The sequence below is a fragment of the Megalobrama amblycephala genome, linkage group LG7, assembly GCF_018812025.1.
Source record: "Megalobrama amblycephala isolate DHTTF-2021 linkage group LG7, ASM1881202v1, whole genome shotgun sequence".
In the NCBI taxonomy this organism is placed as follows: Eukaryota; Metazoa; Chordata; class Actinopteri; order Cypriniformes; family Xenocyprididae; genus Megalobrama; species Megalobrama amblycephala.
In genome coordinates, this window is record NC_063050.1 from 48640993 (window position 1) to 48653784 (window position 12792).

Consider the following 12792-nt stretch of genomic DNA (forward strand, 5'->3'; position numbering starts at 1 on the left):
GACGAAACTTCTTTTAAAAACATTAAAAATCTTAGTGGTTCCAAACTTTTGGACTGTACTGTAATTTTTTATTTATTTTTTTCATTTTGCTAGACAAGACTTCCTCGTCTGGGATCATGTAGAGCTCTTTGAAGCTGCACTGAAACTGACATTTGGACCTTCAAACCATTGAACCCCACTGAAGTCCACTATATGGAGAATAATCCTGGAATGTTTTCTTCAAAAACCATAATTTCTTTTCTACTGAAGAAAGAAATAAACATCTTGGATGACATGGGGATGAGTAAATTACCAGGAAATTTTAATCCTGAAGTGAACTAATCCTGTCTGTAATAATATCAGAGTGGGATCAAAAAGTCTATAAGTTTATAAGACCTCTTTAAAAGTGGATGCTGGTCAATATCTGACAGATAAACCCTTTTTTTTTCTTAGTTAATATCCAGATTCACTCTATGTGACATTACAAAAGTAAGATGTTTTTTATGGTTCAAGTTAACTTAAAAATACTTTAATTTATTCTCATAAAAAGGAACCTCAAAGTGTATAAAATACGAAACCTTCCATCACAAACACACACACACACACACACACACACACACACACACACACACACACACACACACACACACACACACACACACACACACACACACACACACAGAGAGAGAGTTTGATTCCACAAAGTCAAAAGCAAATGATACATATTTATGATTTTATACCTCTGGCCTTTGGGGGACAGATAAAGTCTTTCATCCATTTTTTATCCATTTCATTATTAATTCTTGCCCAAAGAGTGTGTGCAGTGTAGCAGGTGTGTGAGGTGACGTGCGGCTCAGACTGTCAGATTCACTTTAGAGATCTGGAGAAGAGTGCAGTGGCTTTTCTATGGCTCAGTCGGAAAGCAGCTGTTCAAGGATTTTTCTGGGAAAAAGAAGAAAAGAGCCACTTTCTTCCCTCACATCAGCTATGAATACACACAACTAGTGAGAGTGGCTAATGACAGCCGTAAAATCAAATGGGTTTTCAATGGCTGATGCCAATATATCTATCAAGCACGGTGGCTATTATAATAATAGACACATACTGAACTATGTTTATTTTTGGCTAGATGTTTGGGGAGGATTTTTAGCATATAACAGAAATTTATTTAAATTATTTGAAAGCAGAAAAACATCATTATTTATTCATAAGACTGTTTGTAGATTTTATAACTGACAAAAAGTTTAGTTGTAACACTTATATGGACATGGTTAGGAGGTTTATTGACTGATGCAGATCTCAAAATCAGCTTTCAAGTATAATATAATCAAATGCTACATACAATTGTAAGTTGAGTTTACGGTTGGCAATTAATTTGAAACAAATTAAGCTTTCAAATGATACAAACACCGAGCTGAAGCATCAAGCCAGGTAAACCAAACTAAAAGCCCTTATGGTTGACAACAAATGAAATGAAACTGCAGGTGATCCATTCTCTACAAGTCAGGTGTCAAGTCTGGATGGAGAATGATCACCTCAGGAAACCAAAAATCAATTTAAGCGAGACTGACAGTGTTTACTGAACCACCTCGAGGCATTTCTCAACACAGACGGCCACAAAACAGAGCACAGCGCTTTTATGGGCCTTATCTCGCTATTAAAACTGTCAGGTGGTGTATGATCGTCAACAACCAGCCCACAGGGCATCACCGGAGGGCAGGGCGCGTCTCCAACGGCCCGTATACATATCACAAACCAGAGGAACAAAGAGTCAGGTATAACAGAATGAGCAGCTGTCCATTTCTTCGCTGCTTTTACTCCAGTACGGGTTAATACTTTCCTGTCGAGCTCTCAGTCATGAATTCTGACGGATTTCTCCTTCTTTTCACGTACCCAACATGCCTGAGGAGCTTATGGCTCCCTTGGTGACGATCAATGAGGGCATTTTCTCATTAGTGAACAAGACTGAGCTTTTTAACATCGTTACCATTCCCCACAGAGCTTAAATGACGAAACGAGAGGGCAAGTGAACACAAAAGAGTCTAAACTTGAGGGGAAAAGCAGCAGACGCTTTAGCATCTATGCAGGGTTTTTACCACACAATTAAACCTGAGCTGTGCTCGAAATGGAAAATTAGCTTAAAGCCTACTAAACAAAATTACACAAATTAGTATGCTTTATGCAACAAGCAGTTCAAACAATAGTATGCTACACTGTTGTACAAGACCTCATTACGTTGTCCACTGTCTTGGAATCAAATATAAAAATATTTAATATATTTTTTATAAAATGCAATAAAATAAAAATTAAATGCAATATAAAAATAAAATGCAATAAAATTAAAATAAAATACAAAAATGCAACAAGGTAAAAATGAGTAAGTGCGGTAAAAGAAAATAAAGTGCAATAAAATGCAGTGCAATAAAATAAAGCAAAATGCAATGAAAAATTATATGCAAAAAAGTAAAAAATAAATAAAGTGCAATAAAATAAAATAAAGAGCAATAAAACACAACAAAATACAATGCAATGCAATAGAATGAGGAAAATGCAATAAAATTAAATTCAATGAAATTAAATGCAATAAAATACAAATATGAAAAATAAAATAAAGTAGAAAGCAAACGGTGCCTTACCGAGACCTCAAAGACTTCCTGAGTGTCGTCCAGCATCTGGACCCGGATAGAGATCTGTCTGCCGGGTGGCATGGTGGGGGGCCGCTGGCCGGGCTCCAGTGTGCTGATGCCCATGCTCTCAGGGGCCCCGAGCCTCTGACCCGCCACCGAGGGCCGCTCCTCTGGCTCCACCATACTGCTGCAAACCCACCTGACAACAGAAAACAGAACATTTATATGAGGGCCAAAAAGTCTGCAAACACTTCATCCATATTGAATAATACAACCCTAAACACAGATTCTGCATCATGGTTTCTCTACAGCACTTTTTGTTAGGCTAGTTTGGTGATCATCACACAGGCCTCTGACATAGTTTTCCTTTTTTGCAGCTGGAATTCCAACCTTGTGCTGCCCTGGAAAATGCCAAGGATGATTTATGATTCCTGAAATTTATATTTCTGCAGTAAACTACTTGTGCTGCTATGGCAATTTCTCACACACATCTTGATGTTAACTATCTTTCTGCCTGGTTGCCAGTTATCCAAATAAACACAGCTGTTCGTTATAACCAGCTAAAAACAACAACCACCACCACTGGTAAAGAAGAGAACCATACAAATGAACCTGACGGCAAATTTGTAAATGCAAAGGTAAATGCAATGCAATAAAATGTAACTAAAACAAAATGCAATGAAATGCAATGCAACAGAATGCAAAAAATAAAATGCAATAAAATAAATAAATAAAATAGGGATAGAACAAACATTTAATAAAACATTTTGTTTCACAGACATACTTTGTTTTAATCCCATCAGACAGATGGACGGACGGACGGACTTTATTTAAAAATGACATGGATGAACGGACGGACTTTATTTAAAAATGACATGGATGGATGGATGGATGGATGGATGGATGGATGGATGGATGGACTTTATTTAAAAATGACAATGGATGGATGTATGGATAGATGGATGAACTTTAAAAATGACAATCAATGGATGGATGGATGGACTTTATTTAAAAATGACATGGATGGATGGATGGATGGATGGATGGATGGACTTTATTTAAAAATGACATGGATGGATGGATGGATGGATGGATGGACTTTATTTAAAAATGACATGGATGGATGGATTGGTGGATGGATGGATGGATGGATGGATGGATGGATGGACTATTTAAAAATGACATGGATGGATGGATGGATGGATGGATGGATGGATGGATGGATGGATGGATGGATGGATGGATGGACTTTATTTAAAAATGACATGGATGGATGGATGGACTTTATTTAAAAATGACATGGATGGATGGATGGATGGATGGACTTTATTTTAAAATGACATGGATGGATGGATGGATGGATGGATGGATGGATGATGGATGGATGGATGGATGATGGATGGATGGACTTTATTTAAAAATGACAATGGATGGATGTATGGATAGATGGATGAACTTTAAAAATGACAATGGATGGATGGATGGATGGATGGATGGATGGATGGACTATTTAAAAATGACAATGGATGGATGGATGGATGGATGGATGGATGGATGGATGGATGGATTAATTATTTAAAAATGACGATGGATGGATGACCTTAAAAAATGACGATGGATGGATGGATGGATGGATGGATGGAGCACATTACTGTTTTTCAGCACTGAAAAATGTAATTCTGTCCTGATATAATTATTATACTTTCTCAAATGTTAATTCACTTCTTATATATTTGCTACACATGAAGCATGCAATAATGAAGAATTTCTTTCTTGCACCAGAATGCAACTGCAGGTGAAATATTTTTCATTATGGCCATAAATACAATAAAAAGGACACAACGATTCCAGTGGGAACATCCCATAGGAAACATGTAAATTCATCCAAACTCATCAAATCCTTATTACTGTAGTGACGGCTTAAAGTCAAACAATAGGCCCGCCATCTCTCACCATTGAAATACGCTGAGTTCAAGGATTAGGAAATCATTAGGAAGGGTTTAGAGGCATTAAATCCAGGGATTTCTAACCCTAAAGAACCTGATCGCACACTGCACCTCCAACATGATGACGGGATTATAAGCTTGTGTACTTGAAAAGACCTCCACTTCAACTAACTAAATGGGGAGATATGATTTGAAGCAAATTATAAAGCAGGAATATTCATTAAAGATGAAAACTAAGGTACAGCTTTTTACTAGTTACTACTTTCCTCATGCTAACCCATCTTTCTGAGGAACCGAGAACTCAATGAAATGCAAATTTGTCCACTTACATCTAAACCCTCTTACGGACGCCCTCCAAAATACTCAAAGCCTTTTAAGATGAATTCAGTGAAGGAGAAATGCATAATGGCTGTAAATGACTACATTTGAAGGGTCTAAATTATAAGGAAATCTGCAGAATTATATTTGTCTCTAAAGTAAACACCACAAAGTCCCACTTCTGTGCGTAGAGTGCTGCCTCCTCGGTTAGGAACCGGCCCGGAGCCTCGTTTACCTTCATTAAAAGGGTTATTCAATAAAATTTAAATAGAGCATTTCTGTGGACATCAATCTGGTAACAGCAATCATAAACTGAAGATTTATTGTCTTTCCTTCTCTGCATTTTGGCAAATGTTCTGGCGCTGATGTTGTTGAGTTGTTTTCTGAATAAATGACAGGCATCTACCAGTCTGCTCTCAGATATCAACCAATGAAAAACACATATAGCTCAAACACAGAATGAGTTACTATGGGAATCGCAAATGAAAAATGGGCCAAACTGCACCATTGAGGCTGATGATAGCCGTAAAACACTTCCCCTCGCAATCTAAGGAAACACATCCGCAACACTGGATAATCAAACGTAAAAACTGTGCTTCTGTAGCAAAGAGAGATGAGAGACCAATTATCTGCTCAGCTCGTGGCACTAAAAAGCTTCTCCTATGACAACATAAAGTGGTTGCCACGGATACAACACTTTCAATCTTTCAGAAAAGACCTCTCAGAAGTACAGCACAAACTAACAGGTACAGTAGCGTTTTCCCGTGTCTACTCAACACAGGGGATTTACATAGGCTACGGTAAACAAACATGACAAGTGAAAACGGCACTGCTGCATGACAAAGCAAAGGATCATCATTCAATTCTGCATACAGAGCATGCAAATGACACAAACATTAGTTCATCTAAAAATACCAGACACTAGAGCAGCATTATTAATATTTAAAAGACAGAGATGTCGTTTCAAATGACAACAATTTGGCTGTCTATTATTTCTTTGAAAAGTATGATTACAGCAAATATTCAGAGCCAGAGAGAGCAGTTGTCATGTATAGATATGAGAACATATTGTCATGTATAGAAACAGCTTCACAAACAATCTTTTAAGCCACACAGTATCATTATTTCTGTGTTACAATAATTCAAATTATCACAGAAGTACTGGGATAAACGGTTATAGTTCAGATATAAACACCAGAGTGAAACACCTTTTGAAAGTAACTTGACGCTTCAAATAAAGATTGTATCAGTTACATCGTTACACCACTAGGTGGCGACAAGTGACTGTTAAAAAATGTGTTTGTCATTGAATCATTCATTCAAGAGATTTGTTCAAAACACTGATTCATCCAGCAATGAAATGAGTCTTTATGAGTGAGTCATTGAATCATTCATTCAAGAGATTTCTTCAAAACGCTGATTCATCCAGCAATGAAACAAGTGAAGTCTTTAGGCTTGTTCGAGATGCATCGGTGCTGCGTAGACCGATCGGCGTATGACATCAAAATATTGTGAGAGCATTTGGAGACAATACTACACCTCTGCTTTTGAATCGCTCTCGCTGTACTTTGATGTCATATGACGATCCGTCTGCACAGCACCGATGCATCTCGAACAAGCCTTTTATGAGTGAGTCATTGAATCATTCATTTAAGAGTTTTGTTCAAAATGCTGATTCCTCTCCTGTGGCATCATGGGATAGTAAAGTGTCTATCATATGCACACTTCAGAATCTCACTGGAAGAAGTAGGTCATCCAGGTACTTTTTGCCTACTCTTTTATGAGTGCTGTGAATTCAGACATAGTTCTTTTTTTCACATACTGTTTTTTTGCCTGTTTTTTTTTTTTTTTCATTCAAGAGATTTGTTCAAAAATGCTGATTCATTCAGTAATGAAGTAGCAAAATTAAAAAAATAATTATTTTAAATTAATTAAATTGCTAATAAATTTAACAAATAATTGCAAGTAACACATTAATTAATTAGAAAAGATATGTATTTTACTAAGTTGTAAATAAAAAAAAATGGACAAATACTGCAGGACGACGCAAAGAAGACTAAACCTCAATACTCAGTGTTTTGATTGTTTCACTAACACTAACTGGAGCAATAATAAACAAACACATTCTATCACTGATTGAATCTCTGATCCAGATGCTGAAGAATTCCATTCTTCACCGGCACTCAGATGTGTGCTACAGACAAGTCACAACAGGTTAACAAACATGAGGGGGTTTCTGCATTTACACAGTCAGAACCACCCCCCACCCCAGCACTGGAATCTCCTCAACCATACATCACTGATCCCACTGTGTTTGGGATTCTATCCTGTGGTATTATGTCAGTGACTACAGTAGATCCAGTGGATGTGATGTTAATGAGGTTAAGGGCTGATCAATAGAGCTTATCAGACATTTACAAGGCTTTGTTCATCGAGGGAATGAGGAAGCGTGAGATGTTCACTGTAACAAACACATGACATGGGCATACCTGTGATGGAAGATTTTATTCCATCTGCAGTTTGACAAAGGACGGCGATAGAGATGATGAAAGGAGATACAGAAAATGATGGTGTATAATATTTGGAAGTAGTTTTTAGGGCTAGCATGATAACTAGTATAGCATACCAACATAAAATTGAATTCAATATAAAAATAATTAAAAATAACTTATTTTACACAATTTACTTGATAAAAAAGTAAACATGTTTTTATTAATCTAAATAATAAATAAATATAAAAAGAAATAAAAGGAATAATAAAAACAATCTATTTTTTTAACAATTATAAAAAAATAAAATAAACGTATTTTACACAATTTCTTTAATAAAAACGAACTATATTATTTATTAATAAATAATAAATATTTATTTATTAATCTAAAGTAAATATATTATAAATATAATAAAATCTAATTATTTTACACAATTTACTTTAAAAGCATGTTTAATTTTTTATTATTTATATTATTAAATTATTGTTTTTTATTTTATTTCTAACTTGTTTTACAAAATTTACTTAAAATATGTATTTTAAAATAAAAAAAATAACAACAACTTATTTTACATAATTTACTTAAAAAACATGTTTATTTATTATTTAGATTATTAAATATATTATTGTTTTTATTTTTATTTTATTTCTAACTTATTTTACAAAATTTACTTAAAACATGTATTTAAAAAAAATAAAAATAAAAACTACTTATTTTACATAATTTACTTAAAAAAGCATGTTTAATTATTTATTTATTATTTAGATTAATAAATATAAATAACAAAAATAACTTATTTTACACAATTTACTCTAATTAATAAAAATATATATTTATTAATAAATAAATAAATAAATAATAATAAATAACTTTATAACACAATTTACTTTTACAACTTTGAACTTTCTGAACAAAGAGTTTATTTTAAGTGTATTATCCACTTACAAGGTTGATTTTTGAACTCACACATGGGTTAGTTATACAAATAGGCTACCGTTAATTGGCCAAATATTGGCTGATTAATCTGTTTGACTGATATATCAGTACATCACTAACAACTATACTCAACCAAACAAGGGTAGTTAGCAAAATATCAAAACTTGCCATGTGTACCATGTGTAGCACATTTATCACTAACACAGACCAATTGTGCACGGTTATCAACAAACAATACAGCCAGGTATTGGTTAATAATGACTGACAAAAGCAAAAAAAAAAAGGAAAAAAAAGGACTGACTTAAAAGAAAGGAATAAAAGAAATGGAGCAAGAATAATAGACACTAAAAAGACCAACAGGCTCCCATGAAGTCTTCAGGGGCCGTCCACAATCACAAACACCGTAATAAAGGGGCCCATTCTTTCCTGTCCAGGGCCGAAGTTACTGGTTACACGCATTTAAACTGAATGAGTAATTGAGAAGCGGCTCCTCTGGGACCTTTAATCCCCCTCGGCTAGCAGTTTCATTACCCGCCCAAAACCCACTCGCTCAGGACAGAGTCTTCAGCATCTAATTTATGAGTTAACCACTGAACGTCTGCAGCTCTATTAGCAAACCCTCACTTTACAGGAGCGGCCCGTTAATTACGCAGAGACGGAACACGAGAACAATGAAAACACACAGTAGGGCCGAATATACTGACAAACTCCTATAAAAAACTGGATTCCCATTCAAACCAGAGCTATTAAAACCCACTTACAGAAACATAATGACAAATGCATGGTCATTATCTTTAATCTTCCTTGTGCTATATTTAGTTCACCCATTTTTTAACAGCTCCTCTTGGAAATTTGCAGGAATTATAAAAGGAAAAAAACAGAGAAGCTTGGGTAAAGCTTGCATTTTAACTATGCACTAATCTGGTTTATAGTTTGAAAGGCACATGACAAGAACTGCACTGTTACTGGTTCAACAGGTTGACCTTCTTTTGCCAGAAGATTCAACACGACTTTCTCACACTCCAGCTTCTGGAAATGTCATCTCAGAGGAGCTTCATTTATGTTTTCTCATGTCTCAGAACACATAATGTTTCCCAAAGGAAATCGTACTAACATAAAGACAAGGGATCACGTTCCCATAACTGTGTGTAGATCAGATCAGCCGTACTAAGAGCTGTTCAATGTCAGTGAAACACAATCTATTCTAGAGTATCAAGGAACAATATTACAAATTACAATGAAATTTTCAGAGGTTTGCTATGAGGTTGCATCTGAGTGGCATTAAGGATTGTTGCTAGGCGGTTTGGATGGCTGCCAGGACATTCTGGTGGTCACCAGGGCGTTGCTATGCAGCTGCTATGGTGTTCTATGTGGTCGCTAAGGTTTTGTGCTATTAAGCACATTGCTATGTGGGTGTCAGGGTGTTGCTCTGTGGTTGCTAAGGCACTATGAGTGGTTTTTAAGCATGCCACTATGTAGTTGCTAGGGTGTTCTGAGATATTGCTAGGATGTTGCCAAGGCATTTAGAGAAGTTTAAGCACATTGCTATGTTGTTGCTAGGGTGTTCTGGGATGTTTCTAGTGTGTTGCTATGTAGCTGCTAAGGCATTATGAGTGGTTTGAGCACATTGCTATGTAGCTGCTAGTGTGTTCTGGGATGTTGGTGTTGCTATAGTGTGTTGCTATATGGTTGCTAAGGCATTCTGATTGGTTTAAGCACATTGCTACATTGTTGCTATGGTGTTCTGGGATGTTGTGTGGTTGCTCAGGCACTCTGAATGGTTTAAGCTCATTGCTATGTTGTTGCTATGGTGTTCTGGGATGTTATGTCGTTGTTAAGCATTATGAGTGGTTTGAGCTCATTGCTATGTAGCTGCTACTGTGTTCTGGGATGTTGTTAGGGTGTTGCTATGTGGTTGCTAAGGCATTATGAGTGATTTAAACTCATTTGTAGTTGCTATGGTGTTCTGGGATGTTATGTGGTTGCTAAGGCATTCTGCATAGTTTTAAGCATTTTGCTATGTAGTTGCTAGGGTGTTCTGGGATGTTGTGTTTGCTAAGGCATTCTGAGAGGTTTTAAGCATGTCACTATGTAGTTGCTATGATGTTCTGAGATATTGTTAGGATGTTGCCAAGGCATTTAGAGTGGTTTGAGCACTTTGCTACATCGTTGCTATGGTGTTCTGGGATGTTATGTGGTTGCTAAGCCATTCTGAGTGGTTTAAGCACATTGCTATGTAGTTGCTAGAGTGTTCTGGGATGCTAGGGTGTTGCTATGTGGTTGCTAAGGCATTATGAGTGATTTAAGCTCATTGCTATGTAGTTGCTAGGGTGTTCTGGGATGTTGCTATGTGTTTGCTAAGGCATTCTGAGTGGTTAAGCACATTGCTATGTTGTTGCTATGGTGTTCTGCATTCTGGGATGTTATGTGGTTGCTAAGGCATTCTGAGTGGTTTTAAGCAATTTGCTATGTAGTTGCTAGGGTGTTCTGAGATATTGATAGGATGTTGCCAAGGCATTTAGAGTGGTTTAAGCACATTGCTTTGTTGTTGCTACAAGTGTTCTGGGATGTTATATGGTTGCTAAGGCATTCTGAGTGGTTTAAGCATATTGCTATATAGTTGCTAGGGTGTGCTGGGATGTTGCTAGGGTGTTGCTATGTGGCTGCAGCTCAATGCTGTGTAGTTGCTAGGGTATTCAGTGATGTTGCTAGGGTGTTTCTGTGACATTCTGAGTGGTTTTAAGCATGTTTTATATCCTGTCCTGATGCAGCGCTGTGATTTGTGACAGCTCGTCTTTCTATAATTGGCCATTAGCAGTTCCTCATGCACACCTCTCACACTGAATGCTGATAAACAAGTGAAAGGGAAACCTCTGCAAAAAGGCCACAGTCTGGAAACTTTTACTTTAAAGGAAGCACAAAGTAGGAAGCAAGCAATGCACAGAATGAAGGTTAGTCACACATTCAGATATAAACATCTAGAAACAGGAAGTACTTCTGGAGCAATTTAAGTCTCATTAAAACCAAAGTGCAAACCAACTCAGTCAAATTTCATTGCTTCACTAGAAACTCAACCTGACAGAAAAACAGTTTTGAAAGTCAACAATCAAGGAGAGGCCACATTTCAAAGGACATGCATGGTTAAAACAAAAAGGGGTGTTTTATGGCTTCCCAAACAGTTACTTTATTTGAACGCCCTCATACAAACATCTTTCTTTTTACATCCTATACAAACACACACACACCCTTCACAGAAAACAGAGACAGAAAAGTGAATGAGGAACACAATACATGCAGCGACTCGAGGGTTCGTTCCCAGACTCACGCTCGCTGAGCTAGTTAACCTGCCTTTCAACATGTTTGCCTTAAAAAAGTTCCCAGAGATGTGTTCAGCGAGGCGAACACCGTGAAACAGAGGATTTGCAAAGACAGATTCAACGGACACATCTGAACGCACGAATCAACATTACTGGCCCAGGACCAGACTCCACAAAACACATTCTGAGGATATGCTTCACTATCATATTTTCTAAATACTATGGCTGCAGTGCACAATATATTGGAATTATTGAAATATCGCAAACGTACATATTGCGATATGCATATCGCAATGGCTTGCGATAACAATGATTTTAATACTTCAAAAAGTTATGTAAAGTCACAATTTTAGGTTGACGCAGATAGCAGAGAATAGACTGGACACATGACTGTTACGCACATGTGATATGCATAATGTTAAAAAGAGTGCAATAAGCCACAGAAAAGAACTCAATGCTGTACTCGCACACACCTCTCAGACAGCGTGTGATCTCAAATTCAGTTCTCTTCTGCACCTTACACACAAAATATGTCAAAATGCATGTCTTGGTGAGTATTCACATAAGCAGTCAGTTATGTCTTAAAGGGACAGTTCGCCCAAAAAAGAGAATTATCCCATGATTTACTCACCCTCAAGCCATCCTGGGTGTATATGACTTCATTCTTTCAACCAAACAATTGGAGTAATATTTATAAAATATCCTGGTTCTTCCAAGCTTTATAATAGGAGAGAATGGTATCCTAGATTTTGAAGCCCAAAAAAGCGCATCCATCCATCATAAAAGTAATCCATACGGCATCAGGGGGTTAATAAATGCCTTCTGAAGGGAAGTGATGCGTTTTGGTAAGAAAAATATCCATACTTATAACTATAAACTATAATCACTGGCTTCCGTATACTTTTACCTAAGCATACATCGGGTCAAAGGTCACTCTTCTGCCAGGACTCGACTTGTGTACAGCCATTACGGAAGCCAGTGATTACAGTTTATAAAGTTATAAATATGGATATCTTCTTACAAAAATGCATTGCTTCACTTCAGAAGGCCTTTATTAACCCCCTGGAGCTGTATGGATTACTTTTATGATGGATGGATGCACTTTTTTGGGCTTCAAAATCTAAAACACCATTCACTCCCATTATAAAGCATGGAAGAGCCAGAATATTTTTCAATA

The 12792-nt window shown here is 36.7% G+C and overlaps 1 protein-coding gene across 1 annotated transcript in view; it reads right to left on the reverse strand.

Moving 5' to 3' along the window:
• farp1 (FERM, RhoGEF (ARHGEF) and pleckstrin domain protein 1 (chondrocyte-derived)) overlaps window positions 1–12792 on the reverse strand; it is a 97811-nt gene that overhangs the window by 82750 nt on the left and 2269 nt on the right. The window contains exon 2 of the mRNA XM_048197910.1: window positions 2616–2805. Within this exon, the coding sequence (XP_048053867.1) occupies window positions 2616–2789 (174 nt within the window). The 5' untranslated portion in view covers window positions 2790–2805. The remainder of the gene's footprint in view (window positions 1–2615; window positions 2806–12792) is intronic.